The sequence below is a fragment of the Ceratotherium simum genome, chromosome 17 (genome assembly GCF_057802395.1).
Source record: "Ceratotherium simum simum isolate JZ-2026a chromosome 17, ASM5780239v1, whole genome shotgun sequence".
Classification (NCBI taxonomy): domain Eukaryota; kingdom Metazoa; phylum Chordata; class Mammalia; order Perissodactyla; family Rhinocerotidae; genus Ceratotherium; species Ceratotherium simum.
Genome location: NC_141916.1, coordinates 12359428 through 12387117, shown reverse-complemented (window position 1 = coordinate 12387117; position 27690 = coordinate 12359428). Strand labels below are relative to the sequence as shown.

Here is a 27690-nt window from a genome sequence, read left to right as displayed (position 1 = left end):
GAATTTTCTAGTTTCCTCTTGTTATTGATTTCTAGTTTCATACCATTTTGGTCAGAAAAGACAGTTGGTATGATTTCAGTATTTTAAAATTTGCTGAGATTTGTTTTGTGACTTAATACATGCTCTATCCTGGAGAATGTTCCATGTGCACTTGAGAAGAATGTGTATTCTGTTGCTTTTGGATGGAATATTCTCTATATGTCTGTCAGGTCCATTTGGTCTCAAGTATAGTTCAAGTCCAATATTTCAGTATTGATTTTCTGTTTAGGTGATCTATCCTTTGTCGAAAGTGGGGTATTGAAGTCCTCTACTATTATTGTATTGTTGTCTCTTTCTCCCTTCAGATCTGTTAGTACTTGCTTAATATATTTATGTGCTATGATGTTGGATGCATAGGTATTTATAATTGTTATATCCTCTTGATGACCTCTTTATCATTATCTAAGGACCCTCTTTGTCTCTTGTTACATTTTTTGTCTTAAAGTCTAGTTTTTCTGATATAAGTATAGCTATCATTGCTCTCTTTTGGTTTTCATTTGCATGGAACATCTATTTCCAACCCTTCACTTTGTTCCTGTGTGTGTCCTTGTAGCTGAAGTGAGTCCTGTAGGCAGCATGTAGTTGGATCTTGTTTTTTTATCTTTTCAGCCATGCTGTGCCTTTTGATTGGAGAATTTAATCCATTTACATTTAAAGTAATTATTGCTAGGTAAGGACTTATTATTGCCATCTTGTTAATTGTTTTCTGGCTGTCTTGTAGTTCCTTTCTTCCTTTCTTCCTCTCTTGCTGTTTTCCTTTGTGAATTGATGATTTTCCATAGTGGTATACTTTGATTCCCTTCTCTTTATCTTATGTGTATCTACTATAGGTGTTTGTTTTGTGGTTACCTTCAGGCTTACTTGAAACATCTTATAGATATAACAGTCTATTTTAAGCTGATAACAACATAACTTCGATTATATACAAAATCCACTTTTTTACCCCCCCATTTTATGTTTTTGATGTCATAATTTACTTCTTTTTATATTGTGTATCCATTAACAAATTATTGTTAGCTATAGTTTTTTTTTTTTTTTTTGTGAGGAAGACCAGCCCTGAGCTAACATCTGTCAATCCTGCTCTTTTTACTGAGGAAGACTGGCCCTGGGCTAACATCCGTTCCCATCTTCCTCCACTTTATATGGGATGCCGCCACAGCATGGCTTGACAAGTGGTGCTTTGGTGCGCGCCCGGGATCGGAACCGGCGAACCCCGGGCCGCCGCAGCGGAGCGCGTGCACTTAACCACTTGCGCCACTGGGCTGGCCCTTTTTTTTTTTGTGAGGAGATCAGCGCTGTGTTAACATCTGCCAATCCTCCTCTTTTTTTATTTTTTTTTTGCGGAGGAAGACTGGCCCTGGGCTAACATCCATACCCACCTTCCTCCCCTTTATATGGGATGCTGCCACAGCATGGCTTGCCAAGCAGTGCGTCGGTGCACGCCTGGAATCCAAACCAGCGAACCCCGGGCCACCGCAGCGGAGTGTACTCACTTAACCAATTGCGCCACCGGGCCGGCCCCAGCTCTAGTTATTTTTAATACTTTGTCCTTTAACCTTTACACTAGAGTTAAGTGGTTAACATCACCACTTTAGAGAACTAGAGTATTTGAATCTGACTATATGTTTATCTTTACCAGTGTGTTGTGTATTTTCGTGTTTTATGTTACTAGTTAGCATCCTTTCATTTCAGCTTGAAGAACTCCTTTCAGCATTTCTTGTAATGCTGGTCAAGTGGTGATGAACTCCCTCAGCTTTTATTTGTTAGGAAAATTCTTTATCTCACCTTCATTTCTGAAGGACAACTTTCCTTGGTAAAGTATTCTTGGTTGGCATTTTTTTCTTTCAGCATCTTGAATATATCATCCTATTCTCTCTTGGCTTGCAAGGTTTCTACTGAGAAATTGGCTGATGGTCTTATGGAGGTTCTCTTTGATGAGAGAAATTTTTTTTTCTTCCTGATTTTGAAATTCTCTCTTTGTCTTTGGTTTTAGACAGTTGTATTATAACGTGTCTTGGATAAGATCATTTTGGATTGAAATTTTGAGGTGAGCTGTTAGCTTCATCAACTTGGATGTCCAAATCTCTCTCCAAGTTTGGGAAGTTCGCAGCCATTATTTCTTTGAATAAGCTTTCTATCCCTTTCTCCCTGTCTTCTCCTTCTGGGACTCCAGTGGTACGTAGATTGTTTCTGTTAATGTGTCCCATAAGTCCCATAGACTTTCTTCATTCCTTTTCATTCTTTTTTCTCCTCTGACTGGATAATTTCAAATGATATACCTTCAGCCTCACTGATTCTTTCTTCTGCTTGGTCTAGTCCATAAGGTACTTTTTTTTTTTTTTTGAGGAAGATTGGCCCTGCACTAACATCTGTTGCCAGTCTTCCTCTTTTTCTTTTTTCTCCCCAAAGCCCCAGTACACAATTGTATATCGTAGTTGTAGAGTTGTAGCTCTTCTATATGGGACACCACCTCAACATGGCTTGATGAGCGGTGCATCGGTCTGCGCCTGGGATTGAACCTGCAAATCCTGGGCCGATGAAGCGGAGTGCGCAGACTTAACCACTATGTCACCAGGCCAGCCCCTACTACCGTTTATTATTATTATTTTTTCTTTATTGTGAAATTTTTGTTGTATATTATTGTTTTTCAGTCACCATATAAATGCATCCCTTTGCCCCTTGTGCCCTCCCCGCTTGTCCCTGGTAACCACCAAGCAGTTCTCTCTGTCTGTGTACTGTTTTTTTTTTCACTTTCCGCCTTACATGACCTCTTAACAGCGTTTGCGAGAGTTAACTATTCTCCATTTCTTGGAACACTCTCTTTCCTTGCCTCTGGGAACACAACCTTCTGGGGTCTTGCCCATTTGGCCCTTCTCTTTTCTTTTTTTTTGTGAGGAAGATCAGCCCTGAGCTAACATCCATGCCAATCCTCCTCTTTTTTTGCTGAGGAAGACTGGCTCTGAGCTAACATCTATTGCCAATCCTCCTCCTTTTTTTTTTTTTCTTTTCCCCAAAGCCCTAGTAGATAGTTGTATGTCATAGTTACACATCCTTCTAGTTGCTGTATGTGGGACGCGGCCTCAGCATGGCCGGAGAAGTGGTGTGTCGGTGCGTGCCCCAGATCTGAACCCAGGCCGCCAGTAGCAAAGCGTGCACACTTAACCGCTAAGCCACGGGGCTGGCCCAGGCCCTTCTCTTTTGGTCTCCCTGTCAGTTACTCTTTTCAATTCTTGAGTGTTTAGAGTTCTTTTTTTTTTTTTTTTTTGTGAGGAAGATCATCCCTGAGCTAACATCCATGCTAATCCTCCTCTTTTTGCTGAGGAAGACCGGCTCTGAGTCATCATCTATTGCCAATCTTCCTCCTTTTTTTCCCCAAAGCCCCAGTAGATAGTTGTAAGTCATAGTTGCACATCCTTCTAGTTGTTGTATGTGGGACGCAGTGTCAGCATGACCAAAGAAGCGGTGCGTCAGTGCGCGCCCAGGATACGAACCCCGGGCCACCAGCAGTGGAGCGCGTGGGCTTAACCGCTAAGCCATGGGGCCGGTTAGAGTTCTTTAGGCCTTCTTGCCTTCTCTCTAAATATGCTTTCTTCCTAGATTTGACTGATTTACTATGCTAATGGATTAACAGATTATAATTGCTAGACCAGACCTCTCCTCTTTCTATCCAACTGCCTACTTGATATTTTTTTCTGGAAATCTCACACATTATTCAAATTTAACATATTAAAAATGTAGGGCTTGGGCCGGCCCCGTGGCTTAGCGGTTAAGTGCGTGCGCTCTGATGCAGGCTGCCCGGGTTCGGATCCCGGGCGCGCACAGATGCACTGCTTCTCTGGGCATGCTGAGGCCGCGTCCCACATACAGCAACTAGAAGAATGTGCAACTATGACTTATAACTATCGCTTGGGGCTTTAGGGGAAAAATAAATAAATAAATAAATAAATAAAAATTTAAAAATGTAGGGCTTGCTTTGTAGTCTTCAAATTGGCTCTCCCTCCATCCCTACGATATCAGTGAATGATACCATCATCCATGCAGTTACTTAAGCTAGACATTATCCTTTCTTACATCCAATCTATAAGCAGGTCCTGCTGATTGTACCTAAAAACTAAATTTCAAATCTTTCCCCTTTTCTCCATCTTTACTGCCATCTCTCCAGTTATAGTCTGTATTGTCTCTTGTTTGGATTATTATAGCGGCCTCCTAATTGATCTTCCTATTTCAACTCCTGCCTTTCTGTAATTTGTTCTTCCCATAGTAACCAGAGTAATATTTTCAAAACAGATCAGAGCTTATAACTTCTTTCTTACACAAAATTATTCACTGACTGTCTATTGTGTTGAGAATGAAAGCCAAGTACTTTAACACAGCATAGAAGGTTCTGCCTGCCTCTCCTTCCTTTGTTATACTCCATCTTCACTGACCTTCTGTTCCTTTCAGATTCAGTTGAAAGTCCCACTTTATGTCTTTTCCCCATGTTCCCTCTTTCTGGAATGATCTTTTCTTTCATTCTCTGAATGGCTAGTTTCTTCTATCACCTGTCTGACCAGACTGACTAAAGTAGGTCACAGCCTTCTGTTCTTTTTCTTTCTAGCCCATTCATCACAGTGGGTAATTATACGATTACCTTATGATTATTTGATTACTGTCTCTGTTTCCGCTAAGCACTAAATACCATTAGGACCAAGACCATCTCTGGTTTAGCTCAGCGTTTTGTCCTTGGTACCTGACATAGTGCCTGATACTCTAAAGCGGGCATTCAGTACTTGTTGAGTGAGTGGGTGTGAGCTCCTTTTATATTTCAGACACTATGATAAGAGCTTTACATGTATTTATTTTAATTGAACAACAATCCCATTACATAGGTGCTGTTACTGCCCCCATTTTACAGGTGAGTTTAAGCAACTTACCCAAAGTCACACAGCTAGTACGTGGCAATGCTAGAATTAAACCTAAGTCTCTGATTTTTGAGCCTGTGTTTTAACCGCTTTCTGCTAGTTGATGAGATCTATAGTTAAGAAAGATAGTTTTTGTTTTTTTAAAGATTTTATTTATTTATTTTTTCCCCCAAAGCCACAGTTGATAGTTGTATGTCATAGTTGCACATCCTTCTAGTTGCTGTATGTGGGACGTGGCCTCAGCATGGCCGGAGAAGCAGTGCGTCGGTGCGCGCCCGGGATCCGAACCCCGGGCCGCCAGCAGCAGAGCGCTCGCACTTAACCGCTAAGCCATGGGGCCGGCCCAAGAAAGATAGTTTTGAAAAAACATGTAGTAAACATTGATTCATTGCCTACTCAGTTGCTAAATGAATAGTGACTAATTGGGTGCTTATATAAAAACTAAATCTGATTTTTCCTCGTTTGTAAAATAAAGACCTTACATTAGGAATGAAAATGATTTTCTTTGTTAACCCAAATTAAATTATTATTAAATATTTTTTTACAGTTACAGGCTTTGCAAACTGGTAGAGCCAGGCACACTAACATTTTACCCATCCCCCTCCCCCATTTCAACTCCCAAAGATAATACTTGCCTAGCCCTTAGAGATTGTTGTGGTTTGAGGGTTTCAGTTTGAAGTACTTCTCTTCCTCCACTCCAGCTGAGAAATAAGAAAAAAGTTTGACAGATGGAAATAAAAACACACCTTAGTTACTGATAAAACTAATATTCAAGAAGATTGCTTATATCTGTGGGCCAGTGGACTTTCTCATACTGCCCCAGAATTAGATTTATCAACCGAGATACAAGGAGTGGTTAAAACAAAACCAAACAGAAAGCTACAGACTTCCCCGTGTGAGGGTTTACCCCCATAAAACCTAACCAATATGGGGTGGCAAGGCTGAATGTGGACTCCCTTCAGGCAGCTGAGTCCTCGAGAGAGAAAGAGGAAGGAGCTGTGCTGCTGCTTCTGAAGTCGCCCATTGCAGGAGTGGTGATATGCGAGTGCCTGTCCATCTGTGTGCAAAGACACGTGGAGTGGGGAACAAGTGTTTTCCCCTACAAAGATGATAGTGAGAGTCTCTTGGTTTGGTCCATTTTCACATATCTTAAAATGCTTCACAATGCTTAAATCTAGTAGATTTTTTTTGATGATTGAGGTAAAATGATAAGCTAAATCTCTTGACTTGTTTTTTGGTGTCACTTTAGACTGTTGATTTGAACACATTTTAAAAATTGATTTTTTTTTTTTAACAATTGGAGCTAATTGTTCACCTTGCTTATAGTTTGTGAAGCCATTACTGTTCCTGTGTTTAGAGAAACAGCAATGGAAAGGATGTGGATTTGGGAGCCCGATGATCCTGAGTTAAGAATGAGATTCTGCTACTTATTAATTATGTAAATTTGGAAAAACAGTGAGCTCCCCTGAACCTCAGTTTCCTTATTGATATAAATCAAAATGAAAATGATACCTGTCTTATTATCTTCTTTGTAAGGATTATATTAGATAACAAAATCCTCTAGGGCATGGAATATGGTAGATAGCTAGCAAATGTTGTTTTCCCTTCCCTTTGCCTGAGAAACGATAATAAAATAATAGGTCAATTGCAAATTTTCTTGTATTGACGTTCCCAGTTTTTTTTTTTTGTTTTTTTGAGATTAACGACAGTAGTCACTTTGAGAGGCTAGGCCAGGGGCACTTTTACATTGTTACTATGAAGTTTTGTTGAATTTTTTTTTTTTTTTAATTTATTTTTTCACCCCCAAAGCCCCAGTAGATAGTTGTATGTCATAGCTGCATATCCTTCTAGTTGCTGTATGTGGGACGCGGCCTCAGCATGGCCGGAGAAGTGGTGCGTTGGTGCATGCCCGGGATCCGAACCCGGGCCGCCAGCAGCGGAGCGCGCACACTTAACCTCTAAGCCACGGGGCCGGCCCTGAGTTTTTTTTTGTTTTTTTTTATGTTTTTATGTCATTGTTCTGTTTTTGTATTACTTTTATGCCTTTTAAAGGCCGACCTTTTCTCTCATTTTGGATTTCTTCATAGCATCTCCACATGGCTGCACATAAGGTAAAATAAATAATTTTTCAGTTATAGATTCTTTTTTGTATTCTCCAGATAGTAGGCACTTAATAAATGTTTTTTTTGTGTGTGTGTGAGGAGATCAGCCCTGTGCTAACATCCGCCAATCCTCCTCTTTTTTTGCTGAGGAAGACGGCCCTGGGCTAACATCTGTGCCCATCTTCCTCCACTCTATATGGGACGCCGCCACAGCATGACCTGCCAAGCAGTGCATCGGTGCGCGCCCGGGATCCGAACCAGCGAACCCCGGGCCGCCGCAGCGGAGCGCGCACACCCAACCGCTTGCGCCACCGGGCCGGCCCCAATAAATGGTTTTTGAATGGGTTAATATTTATTTGCTATAAGTCGACCAATCCAATTTCTTCAACAAATAAATTGCAAGAAAAAAAGGAATGGATAGGGAGCCTATTGATTAGAAGAGATGTCAATCAACTTAGAAAAATCAGTTGCATGTCTATACACTAACAACAAACTAACAGAAAGAGAAGTCAAGGATACAATCCCATTTACAGTCACAACAAAAAGAATAAAATACCTGGGAATAAACTTAACCAAAGAGGTGAAAACCTATACACTGAAAACTATTAAGACATTATTGAAAGAAGTTGAGGAAGACATAAAGAAATGGAAACATATTTCATGCTCATGGGTTAGAAGAATAAACATAGTTAAAATGTCCATACTACCTAAAGCCATGTACAGATTCAGTGCAATCCCAATCAGAATCCCAATGACATTCTTTATGGAAATAGAACAAAGAATCCTAAAATTGATATGGAACAACAAAAGACCTCGAATAGCCAAAGCAATCCTGAGAAAAAAGAACAAAGCTGGAGGCATCACAATACCTGACTTCAAAATATACTGTAAAGCTATAGTAATCAAAACAGCATGGTACTGGCACAAAAACAGACACACAGATCAATGGAACAGGATTGAAAGCCCAGAAATAAAACCACACATCTGTGGTCAGTTAATCTTCGACAAAGGAGCCAAGAACATACAATGGAGAAAGGAAAACTCTTCAATAAATGGTGTTTGGATGGCCGGCCCTGTGGCTTGGTGGTTAAGTGCGCGCGCTGCGATGCTGGTGGCCCGGGTTCGGATCCCGGGTGCGCATCGAGGCACCACTTCTCCGTTCATCCTGAGGCCGAGTCCCACATACAGCAACTAGAAGGATGTGCAGCTACGACACACAACTATCCACTGGGGTTTTGGGGGGAAAAATAAAAATAAATAAAATCTTTAAAAAAAAAAAATAAATAAATAAATGGTGTTTGGAAAACTGGACAGCCGCATGCAAAAGAATGAAAGTAGATCATTATCTTGTACTGTACACAAAAATTAACTCAAAATGGATTAAAGACTTGAATGTAAGTTGTGAAACCATAAAAATCCTAGAAGAAAATATAGGTAGTGTACAATTTGACATTGGTCTTAGCGGCATCTTTTCTAATACCATGTCTACTCAGGCAAGGGAGACAAAAGAAAAAATTAACAAATGGGACTACATCAGATTAAGAAGCTTCTGCAAGGCAAAGGAAACCATGAACAAAACGAAAAGACAACCCACCAGCTGGGAGAAAATATTTGTAAACCGTGTATCCGTCAAGGGGTTAATTTCCAAAATATATAAAGAACTCATACAACTTGACAACAAAAAAAACAACCCGATGCAAAAACGGGCAGAGGATATGAGCAGACATTTTTCCAAAGAAGATATACAGATGGCCAACAGGCACATGAAAAGATGTTCAACATCACTAATTATTAGGGAAATGCAAATCAAAACTACAATGAGATATCACCTTACACTGCTCAGAATGGCTATAATTACCAAGACAGAAAACAACAAATGTTGGAGAGGATGTGGAGATCAGGGAACTCTCATCACTGCTGGTAGGAATGCAAACTGGTGCAGCCACTATGGAAAACAGTATGGAGATTTCTCAAAATATTAAAAATAGAAATATCATACAACCCAGCTATCCCACTACTGAGTATTTATCCAAAGAACTTGAAATCAGTAATCCAAAGAGATTTATGCACCCCTATGTTCATTGCAGCATTACTCACAATAGCCAAGACATGGAAGCAACCCAGGTGCCCTTCTACGGATGAATGGATAAAGAAGATGTGGTATATATACACAGTGGACTACTACTCAGCCATAAAAAAGACAAAATCGTCCCATTTGCAACAACATGGTTGGTCCCTGAGGGTATGATGTTAAGTGAAATAAGCCAGACAGAGAAAGACAAATACTGCATCATTTCAGTCATATGTGGAAGATAAACAAATATATGGATAAAGAGAACAGATTAATGGCTACCAGAGGGGAAGGGGGCTGGGGTGGGCGAAAGGGGTAAAGGGGCACATATGTATGGTGATGGACAAAAATTAGACTGCTGGTGGTGAGCACAGGGCAGTCTATTCAGAATTTGATAAATAATAATGTACACAATGTTATAAACCAAAAAAAATACACAAAATTTTAATTGACTTTCAAAATATTTCCTCTGATCTTTTCCTTTTTTTTTTTTTTTTGGTGAGGAAGATTGGCCCTGAGCTAACATCTGTTGCCAATCTTCCTGTTTTTGCTGAGGGAGATTGGCCCTGAGCTAACATCTGTGCCCATTTTCCTCTATTTTATATGTGGGAGGCTACCACAGCATGGCTTGATGAGTGGTGCATAGGTCTGCGCCTGGGATCCAAACCTGTGAACCCCGGGCCTCCAAAGTGGAGCACGCGAACCTAACCAGTACGCCACTGGGCAGGCCCCCTTTCATTTTTTTTTTTGTGGGGAAGATCGGCCCTGAGCTAACATCTGCCAATCCTCCTCTTTTTTGCTGAGGAAGACTGGCCCTGGGCTAACATCCATGTCCGTCTTCCTCTTCTTTATATGGGACACCGCCACAGCATGGCTTGACAAGCGGTGCGTCGGTGGGCACCCAGGATGCGAACTGGAGAACCCCGGGCTGCCGCAGCAGAGTGCGCGCTCTTAACTGCTTGCGCCACGGGGCCGGCCCCAGCCCTTTCATTTTTCAATACCAAAAAAAACATTTCCTTTGTATTATGCCTTAGCTCTGCAGACGAGACTGGGTACAAGCAGCATTCGGACAGATCATTAAATAGGATCGGAGGAAAGCATGTTAAGAAAAGTTTGCCAGGGCCGGCCCCGTGGTGTAGCGGTTAGGTGCGCGCGCTCCACTGCTGGTGGCCTGGGTTCATTCAGATCCCGAGCGTGCACCGATGCACTGCTTGTAAGGCCATGCTGTGGCGGTGTCCCACATAAAGTGGAGAAAGATCTGCACGAATGTTAGCTCAGGGCCAGTCTTCTTCAGCAAAAAAAGAGGAGGATTGGCATGGATGTTAGCTCAGGGCTGATCTTCCTCACAAAAAAAAAAAAAAGTTTGCATTTTATATGAGGTATTAAAAGGTGACATTTAAAACAAAAAAAAGAAGAGATGTCAGACATAGCCACCAGTCACAATATGTGGACCTTATGTGTATCCTTTTTCAAACAAATAAATTGTAAGACAAAACAAATTCTGACACGCATGACACAATTGGAAATTTTAACTGTATTTTATGAAATTAAGGAATTATTAATTTTTTTAGGTGATACAGTGATAGTGTGGTTTATGTTTTTTAAACAGAATTTTTTGAGAGTTACATGCTGAAATATTTTGGAATGAAATAATATATTTGGTATTTGCTTTGAAATAATATGGGAGATGGGGAAATAGGTGGAGCTACAGATGAAGCAAATGTGGCCGTGAATAATTATCAAAGCGAAGTGATAAATATGTAGGGACTCATTATGCTCTTCTGTTTACTTGTGTATATGTTTTCCATAACAAAAAGTTATTCTTGTTAAACTTTGCTTCCCATTCTCTGAACCAGGACTGTCTTTTCTTTTAATAGGTAGGATATGAGCAACTTGAATACTACACCCAGGCTAGTTATTACTTAAGGATACCACTGAATGCAACTGTCCGGAGTAAGCCTAAGCAAAGGTAGAGAAGAAGGGAAAAAATGGAGGAAGAAAGGAAAGGAGTAAGAGAGGGGAGGGAGACTAGAGAAAAGGAAAGAAGTAAGGAGTAGTAGAGGGTTGCCTCTAAACTATCAGTCTCTTAGTCCCATTCTAAATTTTCTTCCAATTTCACCTCCAAAGGATACCTTTATAAGGTAAGTAGGAACCTGAAATTCTGCTCTGTAAGTTCTGTCAAAATTATTTTGTAGGGGCCGGCCCGGTGGCGCAAGCGGTTAGGTGCGTGCACTCTGCTGCGGCGGCCCGGGGTTCGCCGGTTCGGATCCCAGGCACGCACCGGTGCACCACTTGTTGGGCCATGTTGTGGCGGCTTCCCATGTAAAGTGGAGGAAGATGGGCACGGATGTTGGCCCAGAGCCAGTCTTCCTCAGCAAAAAGAGGAGGATTGACAGATGTTAGCACAGGGCTGATCTTCCTCACACACACACACACACACACACACAAATTATTTTGTAATAAGGAAAAAGAAAAACAGCTATTTTGTTTTAATATATCAGCCTAAGAGAATAAGGTTTTCCCCCTTTTCTGTATTCTTTATAATCTAGTATATTGTGGCTGTTATGTAAATAGTATATCTTTATTTGACTGTGGGTACTGGATCTTCTGGAAGTTCTTGCATAGTCTTCCTCATCACTATCCAGGAACTGTATAGAACTTGCTCCTTCTCCTTTGGAGATCTTATCCCTTTATTTACTGTTGGCTTTTGGTATTTAGTTCTTACTTTGGCAGCCAGTCCTCACCTCCGCTCCTTACCGCCACCATCTGCCCCATACTCAATTGTAGTTTAAGATCATGAGTTTGATAAACTAGGTTAACACTTTCCCAAGGACTAGTTCTGTTCAGATCACTGTCTTTTTGAGATTCAAGATATGTTAGGAATTAGAAGAGCATGGGTCCAGGATTTGGGCTGTGTAGACTCAAGTGTTTTAATATTCTATCCTAGTTAAAAAAAAAAACAAAAAAAGCAAAACTTTGTCAGAGCCAGCCCTGATGGCCTAGTGGTTCAAGTTCGGCGCATTCCGCTTTGGCAGCCTGGGTTCGGTTCCCAGGTGTGTGTCTGTGCCACTCGTCCGTCAGTGGCCATGCTGTGGCGGTGGCTCGCATGGAAGGGCTGGTGGGACTTGCAGCTAGAGTGTACAACTGTGTACTGGGGCTTTGGGGAGGAAAGAAAAAAAAAATAGTATGTCAGATTTTTAAAAGACTTTTATTTGTTTTTAAATAGATAATAGTTGTATGGACTTGGGATAAAATATAAAAGGTTCAAACAAGTATAAATGAAATAAATAAAGGAAAAATCTGTATTTTCACCATATCCTTTGTATACCTAGTTTCCCTTTCTAGTGGCCATGATTATTAACTGTTTCCTATGTATCTTTCTAGAGAGATTTCTGTGCGTATTAGACTTTTAAAAATTATATATCTAAAGTTCTTTGTGACTTGTAAAAAGCAGGCTAGAGCAAGGATTGATTTATATACCTGATGTACTGCTGGATGGTTGCATATATACGTTTTATTTTGATCTGGAAATAGACTAGGCACACATATCTTTCATATCCTTGGGTGAGGCCACATCCTTCAGATGTGTAGCATTGCTGGTGTTTATTGTTTGGTGAATCAAAAATGTTTCTGTAATGACCAAAGGAGCAGAATCTTTTCATGACTTTGAGACTTTGGGCCTTGATAAAACCAGATCCCTTATCTACCAATCTGAGCTTTTTTTTTTGTAGGTGAAGATTTGCCCTAAGCTAACACCTGTTGCCAATCTTCCTCCTTTTTCTTCCTTTCCCGCCCACAAAGCCCCAGCACATAGTTGTATATAGTTGTAAATTCTTCTAGTTCTTCTATGTGAGCCGCCACCACAGCATGGCTACTGACAGACGAGTGATGTGGTTCCGTGCCTGGGAAGGGAACCTGGGCGGCCAAAGCAGAGTGCCCCAAACTTGAACCACTAGGCCATCAGGGCTGGCTCAATCTGAGTATTCTTTGAATGGGTGCTGTGAGGATGAGGAAGAGGAGTGCTCGTGTTTCCTGACTTTTTGTGGGTTTGTAATGTCAGTATTTCTGACCAAAATGAAACAGGGTAGGGTAAAATAAAGTATAGATGGGCGTTATCTTTTTCTCTGTCTTTTTCTCTCTCTGAAGCAACTATATTGTGGAAGAGAGGAAAATATATTTCTCCGTAAGCCATGAAGCTCTGTGACACTGTGATTCTTTTTCACTTTGCAACTCTTTCCTGGGCCATGTGCCCTCCTGAACACAGATGATCCACCAGCCAAGCCGAGTAGTGGAGGGGTTTGGTAATGCAGAGTAGCACTTGAGTGGGGCTCACTTGTGTCTCATCCATGTTCTCCCCAAGCATTTGGCTGTCGTGTTCAAAATTCAGCTGCTTACCCTTTGAAGATCCTTTTTCTGTCCTGAGAAGTTATTAAACTGTTTACTGTATGTTTCCTGGTACATGTGAGATATTGCCACACTGACATGTACCCACAAACTGGTGGCATAGTTGGTTATTCCTTGGGTTGCAGACATGAGTTTGTGCTACCCAAAAACACTGTGCCTAAAAGGGCTTACCCCACCATAGAATTGCCTGTATACTTCCATCGAGGCCTCTTGTTCTAATCGGGCTACATAAGCACCAGTCTTATGTCAGAGATTTTCCTCTAGCTTATTTGATTCATAGTTCAAATGCCTTTGTTCCTTAAATGTTCTACTCTGACTAGATATTGCCTATTGCGTGAGAACTTAGAACTGTTCCCTTTCCAGAAGGGAGAGAAACAAAGAATGTAGGGTCATGTAAAGGGCTGCTTTACATCTTTACTCAGCTATTTGTACTGGTTTGGATACTGTCATTATTAGGGTTTTTGTTACTTGGTCTGCTTAACAAAAAGCAAAGTGATAGAAGAGAGAATGTTAAAATAAGACTGAGCCTCAGTTTCCAAGTTTTAAAAGGGAAATAACACACCCCCTGCTCCACAGAGTTGTCGGGACGATCAAATGAAATCATAAATGTGATAAGACTTCAGACACTGTTAAAGTGTTAGACAAATAGAAATAGAACAGAATTCTGCACTAAACTGTGCCTTGAGGATTTTTGCACAGTGAAGAGGTTCCATATTCAATCTTGAAGAAAGTTTCTCCAGAGCTTCTGGCACAAATCCTCTTCTACCTGAGTCTTTAAGGTAGAATAGTTGTTTCATCATTCAGGGTCCCAAAAAGAGACAGACGGCACACCTGAACTGAGTGATTTGAGAAAGACTTAAAAAAGGACTATTTATAAAGGGATTTAGGGAAACCAGTGAGAGAAAGCAGAGTACTGTATGGCCAGCAATTACAGAGCCTACATTACCTCTAAATCTAAAACGGTGAAGGATTGAGAGAGATTACTAAAATCTAAGAGTAGCTGTATGGCGAGAACTTTGGGCTACAGTAGAGGTTTGCAGCCGAATAATGGTGTTCTGGCAGGGGAAGGAGCTAGGAAAATAAATACTGTGATGTTCTTCTCCTCCTGCCCTTTGATCTCTTACTGGTATACATCTGGTTAGCCAAACCCACCTGGAAGCCAGAGGACAAGGGAGCCTGTTCATACACTCTATATGGTCAGCTTCCTGGGGCACAGAGCAAGGTGGACAAGAGTGGCAAGTGGATCTGGATGGGCAGTGGGTTCCTGGGCAGTGTGTTGTGGCTGTGTGCTTCACTGAGGATTCTACAGTTATTTTGAAGATTTTATTTATTTATTTTTCCCCCAAAGCCCCAGTACATAGTTGTCTGTCATAGCTGCACATCCTTCTAGTTGCTGTATATGGGACGCGGCCTCAGCACGGCCGGAGGAGCGGTGCCTCGGTGCGCACCCGGGATCCGAACCCGGGCCGCCGGCAGCGAAGCGCATGCACTTAACCGCTAAGCCACGGGGCCGGCCCTCTACAGTTATTTTGGCTTAGGGTTTTAAAATGTCACTTTTGGGGCTGGCCCCATGGCTTAGCGGTTAAGTGCGCGCGCTCCGCTGCTGGCAGCCCGGGTTCGGATCCCGGGCACGCACAACGCACTGCTTCTCCTGCCATGCTGAGGCCGTGTCCCACATACAGGAACTAGATGGATGTGCAGCTATGACATACAACTATCTACTGGGGCTTTGGGGGGAAAAATAAATAAATAAAATCTTTAAAAAAATTTATACTTGAGACCCAGTTTGAGTACCACCTGGTATGAATGTAACTAGCTCCTGGAGGCCTTGTGGTTGGTGCACCTTACTGTAACCACCTTGGTATTCAAGGGATGTGGGGAAACAGATTGCTTATTATAGTGGTAAGAGCCATGATAAAAAAGAAGGGGGGAGGAAATGAGAAGCTGATGATGGTGTCAGGTTTACTTGAGCTAAGAGGAAATGGTAGAAAGTGCTGAGAGTCAGCTTTTAAAACCAGCTGTCATGGGTAGATACATGGGATGTGTTCTCTGGCTCAGGCTCAGCATGTTTCAGAGATGCCTTTGTTTTTTTGTTCTGTTTTTGATGTTGTTACTGTTCTTTTCTGGAAGGGGGATTGCAGGAAATATCCCTTTCTTGCTCTGATATGATTTAATGTCTAATTCATATTTCTACTTGAATTTCAATAAAATATATTAATCGTATGACTTTTCTACCTGGAAGTGAAGTAGGATGATGCCAACCTAGGCTGACTCCTGCGCTAGTTCATGCTTACCTGTGGTAGCCTCACATCTCAAGATGTTTTCAATGGTTGGAATGTCCTCTTCTCTCCACCCATCCCCATCAAATTTTTATAACAACTTTATTGAGGTATAATTCACATAGCATATAATTCACCCATTTAAAGTGTACAATTCAGGGGCCAGCCCGGTGGCGCAAGCAATTAAGTGTGCACGCTCCACTGCGGCGGCCCAGGGTTCGCCGGCCCAGATCCCAGGCGTGCACCGATGCACCGCTTGCCAGGCCATGCTGTGGCCGGCATCCCATATAAAGTGGAGGAAGATGGGCGTGGATGTTAGCCCAGGGCCAGTCTTCCTCAGCAAAAAGAGGAGGATTAACAGATGTTAGCTCAGGGCCGATCTTCCTCACAAAAATATAAATAAATAAATTTAAAAAAATAAATAAATAAGTGTACAATTCAGTGGCTTTTAGTATATTCACAACGTGCATCTATTATCATAATCGATTTTAGGACATTTTCATTATTCCCCAAAAGAAACCCCGCCTACTTAGGCATTGTCCCCCACTTCTCTCATTACCCCCCTCTCCCAGCCATAGGTAATCACTAATCTACTTTCTGTCTCTATAGACTTGCCTATTCTAGACATTTCATGTAAATGGAATCATATGATATGTGGTCCTTTCTGACTGGCTTCTTTCGCTTAGCATGTTTTCCAGATCATTCATGTTGTAGCATGTACTGGTACTCCTTTTCTTCGTATGGCTGAAGAATAGTCTCACGTATGGATATACCACATTTTATTTTTCCATTCATCAGTCGATAGGTATTTGTATTGTTTCCACTTTTGGCTATTATAAATAATGCTGCTGTGAAATTCTTGTACAGATTTTGTGTGGACATATGTTTTCAGTTCTCTTGGGTATACACCTAGGAGTGGAATTGCTGGGTCATGTGATAACTCTGTGTTTAACCTTTTTAAGGACTGCCAAACTGTTTTCCAAAGTGGCTGCATCATTTTACATTCCCACCAGCAGTGTACGAGGGTTCCAATTTCTTCACATCTTCACCAACACTTATTTTTGATTATAGCCATCAAAGTTACTTTTGATTAAAGCTATAATCTTTTTATTATAGCCATCCTAGTGGATGTGAAGTGGTATCTCATTATGATTTTGATTTGCATTTCCCTATGGCTCCCCATTAAAAGTTTAATATCCTACTCATTCTTTAAGCTACAACTCAAACATCTTGTTGAGAAACTTTTCCCTCAGGAATTGTTTCTTCTTTCATGCTCTTAGACCATTTTGCTTGGATCCCCATGAGTACACATATTTCATTCTGCTGGTTATCTAGATTGTAAGCTCTGGTTTGTGAACTCCTTAATGGCTCCTTGTGGGTGTGTGTTTAAATTTATTATGAAATAGTTCACTCTTACTCTTATTCATCTATGAGTCCCCGCTGCATCAAGCAGGGCTTGCACATAGTTGGTATTCAGATATTTATTGAATGACTCAAATAGTGCCAAGGGTCTCATGAATGATTTTTTTTTTTTAGAGACTAGCATTTTAATTAAACTTTGCTTTTTTCAGTACAATAGAAAATACATATAAATATGTAACCCAACATAGTAAGTAGGAAAGCAATGTAATAGGAATCAGGAGGGGAAGGAGAATAAATGTGATTTCGTTAACTGAAAAATAACCTGGCATTAATAAATATTTTGTAAAAAATCTCATACTCAGGCACTGGTTGCAAATGAAAGGGACACGGAATGGGTGTATTCTCAATCTGCGAAGAAAATTTTCCTGCGTTTCGGCGTAGCTCTCCAGAAGCACACGATCCTCGGCAGGCGGTCTGGCCTCTGCAGGGAAGCTTCTTAGGCTGCGCTTTCAGTGGAGAGAGCTCTCCTGCCTTCTGCAGGTCACCACCTCCAGGATTTGCAGCATTCTGTATCGCACATTTACTGAAGTCAATTTGTAAAGATTGGTCAACCTTTGGAGATCTGTAGGACAGGCAAGATGGACTTAGGGTCACCTCCAAGAGTTTTCAGTGCCTCCCTCGTAGCAGCAAAATCCACCATTGCCGGTATTCCAGTGAAATCTTGAAGAAGAACACGGACAGGGAAAAAGGGCACTTCGACATTGCTTTGTTTGGTTTCCCAGTCTAAAATGTTCATAACATCTTCCTTTTTTATTAAAAAACCATCACAATTTCTCATAGCAGCTTCCAACAGGACGCATATTGAGTAAGGCAGAACATCATACTCGGTGCCTCCAAGTTTAGGTACATTGAAGAAGTTCTGATGTGAATTGTCATTTAATGTTTCAATAAGGTACTCAGAGGTGTATCCTGCCCTTGGGGCGTCTGTCAGCGGAGACCATGTTATCCCTGAGGGCAGGGGGCCTACGGGGGAAGGAGGGGAAGGCCAGGCGGGAAAGAGGGGGAGGAAGGCGGGCGGACTGGCCTCATGAATGATTATTAGGAGGTCTGTTACTTCAGGGAAAGTACACTTTCTCTTATTAGGAGATATTATGACAGAACCCAAGAGATAATGTATTTTAGACAAAAATCTTCACATATGTTATATGTCCTAGAGATCACTGGCTCCAGGAACATGTCTTGTGGATCATCCATATCCAGGTTGCAGTAGGCTTTTAATGTCAGGCTGCTAGCTTGTATATTTGTGAAACTTTTTTAGGGGTTTATTAAGATGATACACAATTAGCAAATCTCTAAGTTTTTTTTACTCCTTTCAGCAAATATCCGTGGCTATACTATGCACCAGGAACTTAGCTAGGCACTAGATGTTGGATGAGGTTTTCTCCTGCTCTGGTAGTAATAAAGTTAAGTTCCCAGGATGGGGATGACTTTGATGGCAAATGAATGGATACAGGATTTGTGAATTTTATTAAACCATGCAAAAAGAACACTTGATCAGAGAACCTAATTTTCAGAATAATGACTGTTTTACTTACATTAGATTTTAATTAATAAGTAGCTCATCTGACTGGATGGTTCTCTTAAAGATCTGATGAAAACTTGGTGATTGGGCAGAAGGCATTGTATCACCCCTCCCTTTATGGTCTCTTGAAAGAGAGCAAAGGGAAGAACAGGCTCTTGTCTCCTAGTTTTCTGTAACTCAGCAGGACAGGAAACATCAAGTTCTTGCTGCAGGAAGAGAGGAATTTGAGTTTTCTTTTTCTGGGTGAAGATGAGAGAGTTAGGATTTCTGTATCCCTGTCCTACCAGCCCTCCCCCAAATTATTATCCCCAGAGATTCTTATGGGATATCTTACGGCATAATTATCTGCCCATCCTTTAAACACCACCCCACCAATCTTTAGGGGATTAAAATCTCTTTAATATTATATCTTGAAGGTCTCAGTCCCAGACAACAAAAGAAGAGAAAAACAGAAGGAATTGTTTTACTAGACAATGGTAACTTTCTGAAGAGGTCAGAGAGAGGTAGTTCTGAAATGGTCAGGGCCAGCTCGTTGAGTAGGGGTCTAGGTACTTTACTGCCTGCCTCCCAGCCTTGAATCTCTTCATGTGCTTTTCACAAAAGCATCTCTCCCAAGTTCTCCTGGATCCTTAAGAACTGCTTGGGGAAACATGAGGTCTCTGCAGTCAAATACCAGCTCAGTATGGGTGAGTTACCTATATTCTACAAAGGAAGGAGAATTTTGCCCTTTACTCTAATTGTAAAAGGACTCCATTCTTAAGAAGACTCCTAACTTTAAAAGAATAACCATAACTGACATCTTGTACTTGCTAAATGCCAAACACCATGGTAAGTACTTTATATCCATTAACTCATTTATCCCACCTTTCCTTCCCTTCCTTTAGCTTTTATATGTGGCTGTTCACTCTGCCAGAGGAGTGGCCCTTCTGGGGAACAACAAAGTCCTCCCTATGCTGGTGTGTCCTCACACCTTTTAGTGATAGATTCTAGTCTCCAACCATGTTAAATCTGCTGTTCCCTAGTGTTTGCATTCAAGCAATTCAATTCATCTTTGCAGTTCCATCAGTGTTTCCTATTAACCAGTTACCCACAGGCATCTGGATTTCACTGTCAGATCCAAAGCCAAAAAGCCCTAGCACTGAGACTGCTTCCCACCTCCAGGGATCACAGCTGAAAGTCCTCCATTTCCCAAAGAATTAGTGAAATACTAGAACTTTCTAAAAACATTAATACCTCCTTTACAGGTCTGCATCTCTTAGGAGCTGCATTAGCTTTCAGTTAAGAAATCAAACGTCAAGGCTCTTCATCACACTACCAGGCTCTTCATACCTTCCCTGCATAGTCCTGTTATTTTTAAGGTACTCAAATGTTTACTAAATGAATAAGTTAACCAATGTTTGTTCTAAAAGCATTCAACATACATATGTCAAGCAGATAACTTCAAATTATGAAAGTCTGAATTTAACTTCTGTTCTTTTTCCTGACCTCCCTTTCTATCTAATGCCTCCTGACTAATCTCACCACCTCTGTTCTCCTACCCCTCTGAACCAGCTTCGATAATGCAGCTAGTGTTAGCTTTCTCAAATATATGTAATCTTGTCATTTCTCTGTTTATAAACCCATTAATGTTTCCCGGTTACTTCCAGAATTAAGTCTCCTTCATAAGAAGACTCATACCTATGCTCTTCTACTGGATAACCTTACATATTCCTTTGCTACATGATAAGATGCTACCATCCTTTATTTCTAAAGGCAAATTTAATACCATCCCTGGCATCTAAGATTTTAGGCCAAATCTGAGGGCCCTTGTTTTAAAGAGTTCAAATCTTGTAATTGTAAGAGGTTTAGTACAATTCTGAGTCCTCTTCTAAATGGCCACTAATCCAGACAACTTCAGGAATTCCAGCTACATGAATATAAACCAAGGTTGTAAGTGAAATTCTACCATTCTTTCTTTTCTTCTAGGAGCCAAACAAACTACATGCTATTCAATTAAATGCTATTCAAAGGGCTGAAGCTAACTAATTGATGCTATAGTACATTTCTCTCTCTTCCTTAGGAGACCCTGGAGTATTGACAATTCAGCCATTTTGGCTCCTCTAATAACCCTGAATTTGATCCTTACATGAAAATGACATTTTTTAGAACATAGAAATAAATAGCAAATTAGCTTTGAGAATTAGAGTCTGCTTCGGTTTATGAAATCTACCATAGTGCAGCAAGATTGAGGGAAATATCTTGCTCTTCATTTTCTAGCTTAGGCCCTGACAGAGAACCAGTGGCCCCAGAGAACCGTTTCAGACCAACAGGAGTCAAGAGAGACAATACTGCCCCGTCCTTCCCTCCCCTAGTAAGAATCTCAGTCCTCTTGACCCTCTTACATACACCCCTTTCTCTCTCTTTTTTTTTTTTTTTTAAGATTTTATTTATTTTATTTTTCCCCCCAAAGCCCCAGTAGATAGCTGTGTGTCATAGCTGCACATCCTTCTAGTTGCTGTATGTGGGACGCGGCCTTAGCGTGGCCGGAGAAGCAGCGCGTCAGTGCGAGCCCGGGATCCGAACCCGGGTCGCCAGCAGCGGAGCGCGCGCACTTAACCACCAAGCCACGGGGCCGGCCCCACCCCTTTCTCTCTTACATACATAGGTAGACATGGATTATTATTTTATATTAGTTATTATGTCTCTCCAAATAGTTTTTTTTGGGGAGCCAGATAAGCTTTACTTAGGGGCTTTCTCTTTTTTTTTTTCTCCTTGGATTCTCCTGCCCCTCAAAGTGAATATTTTTCTACCGTTTCTCTTTGGAGCCAAACCTATGTGGCAATTTCAGAAGCTGCTTGGGAATAGCAAAAGATAAAAGTGGTTTTTTTCCTGAACCGTGTCTTTTTTTCTAGGAATTTTTCTGGCCTCACAGCAAGTATATTATTGACTAAGTCATATTTTTAGATTATAGCTAAGATCTTAGTATTAAAACCAAGGTTATAACCATGGTAGCAAACCAACAGCTTCTTTTCAATTTGTTTTTTTCTTCAAAAACGCTTGTGTTCTTCTTTGGACAGTCCTGGCCTCATTGATACTTCCCCTTAGAAACATTCTCTCAACTTGGGGAAGGGGACAGATGAATTCTGACCGAGGCAGGTGGTCTTATCTGCCGTGCATGGCACTTGGTGTGATGCCGCTGGAGTGGCTTGTGCTGTCATTGTTGCTGTTGGCATCATCATCATCCTTGTCACCCTCGCCTACAATCTCATGTTCAGGAGAAGAAGCTTGGCTTTCTCATCTAAGGATCAATAATAGCAATTTCTTAGAGATGAGGAAAGGTGTATCTTATTGAACGATCTCCAGCAGTGATCTTATTCTGAACTCAGGAACAACCATGGTGAGAATATAGGTCACCATCTTCTTGACAGAACTGTAAATCAGGCAGTGCACTTATGATAGTAGTGATAGTGGAGGGGGCCTAGACTCACTAGCATTTGATTATTATTGCAGAGTTAGTAATTCAACAGAGATTTCAATGTCTTTCTTAAAGTAAATACTGCCATTTCTAGCACTGGATGTATGACTTTTAGGTTTATGTGCCCTATTTTTGTCTTGTTGTCTAAAAGTTGCTTAAAAACATGCACATGGGCCGGCTCCGTGGCTTAGCGGTTGGGTGCGCGCGCTCTGCTGCTGGCGGCCCAGGTTCGGATCCCGGGCGCGCACCGATGCACCGCTTCTCCGGCCATGCTGAGGCCGCGTCCCATGTACAGCAACTAGAAGGATGTGCATCTATGACATACAACTATCTACTGGGGCTTTGGGGGAAAAAATAAATAAGTAAAAAAAAAAACATGCACATGCCCCATGTGCTAACTGTTGACTACACTGTGACTGTCACCATCATCACAGAGGAATAATACATCTTCCTCTGGCACGTGGTTGGTTCTGTGTGGGAAATCCTAGTGTAAGTGCTGGCAAAGAGGCGGGGACAAGGATGGGAAATATAAAGGGTATGTTAAGAGCTACAATAGGTCAGGAGTCTTTGGGCATTGAGGATGTGGTATTGGGTTTCTTCTTCTTCCTTGCTGCAGTACAGAGGTGAGGAATAAACTACGTATGTGCAAGTAGGTGCACATTTGTGATGATGTTTACTGACTGATAATGAGAGGGAAATGCCTGCTTCAACAGAGTTTAGCCCGAGCAAAGATTTTTATTTTGAAGTTTGCTAAAGGTCAGAGGCATAAAATAGAAGAGGCACATTTCAAATTAATTAAGATTCTTTGGGGGAAGATTTCCTCTCTTTGATATGTTTTTCTTTTTCTTCTGTTTCTACTTCAATCCATCAGCGCCACCACCAAAAACAGAGAGGGGGGGGGGGAAAAACCTGGAGACGAACTAGCATTTTAGAGGGAAGTAATTCCAAATAGATTTATACTATAAAGTGCTTTAAGCCAAGAGAGAACTGGAATATGAGTGTGATATAATAAAATACACTGTACTATAGATAATTATGCAGATGTAGAGTATTATGAACCAAATATAAATGTAAACACTAAAAGCCTGAGTAGAGCTTAAAGATATAAAACATACCATGAAGGAATGGATCCATGTTCCAGCCAGCTTGGTGTTTTGTCTCTAACAGGAGTACCTAAAAAATGTTATAGCAGAACCTGGTTGCCTGTCCTGGTATCAATAGTGAAAGATTAGAGATGTTTCACCCCAAATCCTGGATTTCCTTGACCATGATGTCTCTATTATTCATTCATTTAAACTTTTAAAAACTTGCAAATAACTTATGACTAAACCAGTATTCGTATGGTAACAAATTTCATTTTTTACTACCTGACGTGGTAATTAGTATTTCGTTTTATTTGTCTAAGTTTATGATAATCTTCAAGATCCTGCAGGTATTTTGCAGTTCTCATATTCTATAGTTTTGTGAGTAATCTATGTTCAGCTTATTTATACCTTCATGATTTGATACATTTTTATTTCCTCTTCATTATTTTTGAATGGAACCTAGATTTTATTAGTCTTCTCTCAGTACACAGTTTACTTAAGAGGTATAGGTTAATTGTGTTCCCTAGCGTTTGTATGATAAAAAACATTCCACTATAACAAAGTACCTTTTTTCAAAACCATTAACAAGCTTCCTTTGGCCTCTCATTATTCCTGAAAAATAGGTAGGACAGTTACATATTTTCTTATTCTATGACAGAGAGGAATTCTTTTAGTTTTTTGTTTTTCCCCTTAACTCTGTGTTGAGTTTATTGCTATTAGTTGGAGTCATTCTTTCCAAGAGGCCAGGGTCTTCCTCACTCTCCAACATCTAAGTGTATAATCCTTCTGACCTTTTATTCCTCGTGTCTCCCTGCAGCCATATGTGTCATTGTCTCAGCAGATGGCACCACCTAGTCCAAGCAACAGTACCCCTAACAGCAGCAGTGGAAGCAATGGAAATGACCAGCTGAGCAAAACCAATCTCTACATCCGGGGACTGCAACCAGGCACTACTGACCAGGACCTTGTCAAGTTGTGTCAGTCGTAAGTTGGGGTACATGTGGGTAGGCTTCCAGGGACAGTACAGATTTGGTGATACTGGCTTCCAGTTACTCGTATCTTGAAATGCAATATTATTTTGCTTCTACACCATAGTCACAAGGTTTTTCAGCAGCCCCTCTTAAAGAAATTCTGCCTGCTGCTGATACAGAAAACCATTGTGTGTTTTTCTGGGGAAAGCCAGGATAGGGCTGGCCTTTGAAGCCTAGTATACTTTGTTTTCAGCATGTACCCACAACTGATGGTCTTAGTAGAAACATTCCTATCCTTACACTTTGAATAGAAATGCACAATTTCTCTAAGGATATTGATTAGAAGGCAGTGAGAGCTGGCAGTGGGGACAGAAGAAAGTGGGACTAGCCAATTGAATTATGCTCTTAGGAGAGTTTCTGCTGCTAGAGATATTCCCAGTGAACCAGAGGAGCCCTCAAATTAGTGGATAAAGAAGGTGGAGAAAGAGACTGTCACTCTGCATCTACCCCTTAAAGACCTTTGCGGTTCTTCAGAGTAGATTTGAGTCATGAGGTAGAGATAACTACTGTGGAATTAACCTTAGGAATGCTGGGAAAAAAAGAGATGCCAGCTCAATTCCATTTGGCAGAAAAATATGTGTTTCAAACAATATATTAGGGGGAATGATTAGAGGAAGAAGTCTGGGAGTAGGATGGGGACATTAATGGGAGGAGGAAAATTGAATTTGAGTGAGTAAAAGGTGGAAAGAGATAGAAATAGGAACCTCAGACTGTATAAATTTACAATCTTAAAATTTTTTATTGAAGTATAACAAGCATATAGAAAAGTGTACAAATCCTAAGTGTAGATACAACAGTGAATTTTCAGGAGGTGAACACACTCTTGTGACCAGGTTAAGAAATAGAACATTACCAACTCTTCAGAAGCCCACCTCTCAGTTGCTATGTCTCCCTCTCCTGCAAAAGTATCTACTGTTTGGCTTCTAAATAATTGATTGGCTTGTTTGAACTTCATATAAATAGAATGATATAGCACATACCCTTTTGTGTCTGGCTTCTTTTGCTCAATGTTGTTGGTGAGATTCATCCACATTGTTGCATGTATACAGCAAAACTTCATTCATTCTCATTGCTTTATAGAATTCCATCACAGAAATATACCATAGTTTATTTACCCATTCTACTATTGCTGGACATGTGGTTGTTTCCTGTTTGTGAATATTATGTATAGTGCTGCTGTGAACTTAACGGGTCTTTTGGTGCACATGTGTACACACTTATCTTGGGTATATATACCTAGGAGTAAAATTGCTGAGTCATAGGATATACATTTGTTCAGCTTTTGTAGATACTACTAAACAATTTTCTTTTTCTCTCTCTTTTTTGTATATATATATATTTTTGTGTGTGTGAGGAAGATTAGCTCTGAGCTAACATCTGTTGCCAATCCCCCTCTTTTTGGTGAGGAAGATTGGCCCTGGGCTGACATCTGTGCCCATCTTCCTCTACTTTATATGTGGGACACCGCCATAGCATGGCTTGACAAGCGATGCATAGGTCCGCGCCCAGGATCCAAACCTGTGAACCCCAGGCCGCTGAAGCAGAGCATGTGAACTTAACCACTACGCCACTGGGCCAGCCCCCCTAAACAATTTTCTGCAGTGGTTAAACTAATTCAAACTCCCATGACAGTATATGTAAGTTCCAGCTGTTTCAAATCCTAGAGAGGCAGAACATTTTGCCCCCAAAATGTAGTTGTATGAGGCATTAGAAGTACTGCATAAATCCCTTGCTCTTCTGAGGTCGTGGTTTGGTCCATGCAAATCATATGGATTTTGGCTAGAACCAGGCTGCACAGACTCGATCTTTGAAGGCTAGGTGTGTTTACAAAACTGGTTCCTTTGCCTCAGCTTACCTCGCTAGAAGGTATTTAAATGGAACTTAGGGGACTTAGTCTAGGACTAGTAATTTTTTGAGGGAATGGGAATTGGCAGAAAGGTTGGTTTATGAGGGAAAAGAGTATTATATCAGTCTAGTTCTTTGATTTTTGCACCTTGTGTTTCTTGTACTAATTATAATGTGCTACAAAAATCTTCTCACTGCACAAAACAGAGAAGAACTCAGTTCTGTTTCACTATACTTTTAGACTTTGATTTTGCCCTTCCCAACAGTTGCCTTACCTTCCGCTGTGTCTGAAGGGATGAGAATAGTCAGGGTCAGCATGTAGGGTGGACGTAAGGAGCCCAGTAGGGGACTATGGAGAAGTAGGAAGGAGGCAGAGAAGAGTAGGTGATAGATGAGTCATGATGAAAGGGAGGCTGAGGAGAGCAGGTGGGCGGAACCCTTGTGGGTGCTGTGAGCTGGGAGTTAAACCTTTCTAGGAAGGGTGTTTCCCCTGCATAGGAGGACTTCCTGCCTTTGTCCTGGTTGTCTCTCTCTGGGTAGTAAGGGAGGTAAGCTTTGCTGGATCCTAAGCCCTGATGGGCAGGAAGGAGAGGCGTGGCGTCTGGGACTGGAACTCCTGGTTCTCTTGGAGGGGCTCCTTCGGAGGAGGAGGAAGCAGCGGCAGCGACCCAGCTGTTGCCAGCTGCAGTGGAAATTCTGAGCTCAAGTCTCCGGCTGCTCAGACCACAGCATGCTCCACCCTGGGGCCTTGACAGGGATAGCAGCATGTGTGTCCTCTGGCCTGCAGTCTCGCACATCCTTTCCTTGCCTAAATTTGGGGAAGAATCCAAGTATGTAGCTCTGAAGCACTAGGATCGCCACGTCCATCCTCATCCCCATTTTAGTGTGTTCTTTTCCCAGCCTCGAGGGTGTTGCTTGGCTTATTCTGTCTAATCCATTGGGTCACAGAAGCCCCACTAAAAAAGTCATTGAGAGGCCGCCAAGGAGCGAAACAAATACATCAATCATCATATGTTCTTTAGGGACAAGAGGAGAGGTAGAAAAAAATGCTTTTTTGAGGTATTGGTCTCAAATTCAGTCCCTGCCAACTATTTTCAGTTAAATCTTGTACTTCTTACTTTGTTAGTGATCTCTGTTCTGTCTCTTTAATGTTTTTTACCCTCCCAGAGTGGAATGTAGAGGCTGCGTTCTAGTGGAACACTTCTAATGTAACCCCCGACCTCTGATACTCCACTGCTCAAGTTTGAGGAACTCCACATGACTCTGCTGCCAAAGTATAATTTTCAAAAAGTTGAAGAACATGACTGTCATACAAATATAGGTGAACACACGCCAAAGATTTATTTTACTCATTAATGAGGGAACCAGCAGGATGGTAAAATGCGTTCAAAGAGCGTGTGAGGGACTGAGTATTTTTAGGTCCTGAAAAGAATGTTGGGATAAGATTGCTAGGTTTCATACAAAGCTGGTTCATATCCTACAAGACAATAAAACAGTAACCTTTGGGATTATCTTTTCTAGTGGACAGAAATTAT

At 41.3% G+C, this 27690-nt stretch overlaps 1 protein-coding gene and 1 pseudogene across 5 annotated transcripts in view; one reads left to right on the top strand and one right to left on the bottom strand.

Annotated features, from left to right (window-relative positions):
* Positions 1 to 27690, top strand: part of RBMS2 (RNA binding motif single stranded interacting protein 2) — an 82567-nt gene that overhangs the window by 38860 nt on the left and 16017 nt on the right. For 4 of the 5 annotated variants that reach the window (XM_087442195.1, XM_014786622.2, XM_087442196.1 and 1 more), the window contains one exon: positions 24097 to 24263. In XM_087442195.1, the coding sequence (XP_087298321.1) occupies positions 24097 to 24263 (167 nt within the window). Of the gene's footprint in view, positions 1 to 19984; positions 20099 to 24096; positions 24264 to 27690 lie in introns of all 5 variants that reach the window. The other variant, XM_087442197.1, reaches the window with a different exon arrangement.
* LOC147914701 (iron-responsive element-binding protein 2 pseudogene) lies at positions 17465 to 19079 on the bottom strand (annotated as a pseudogene).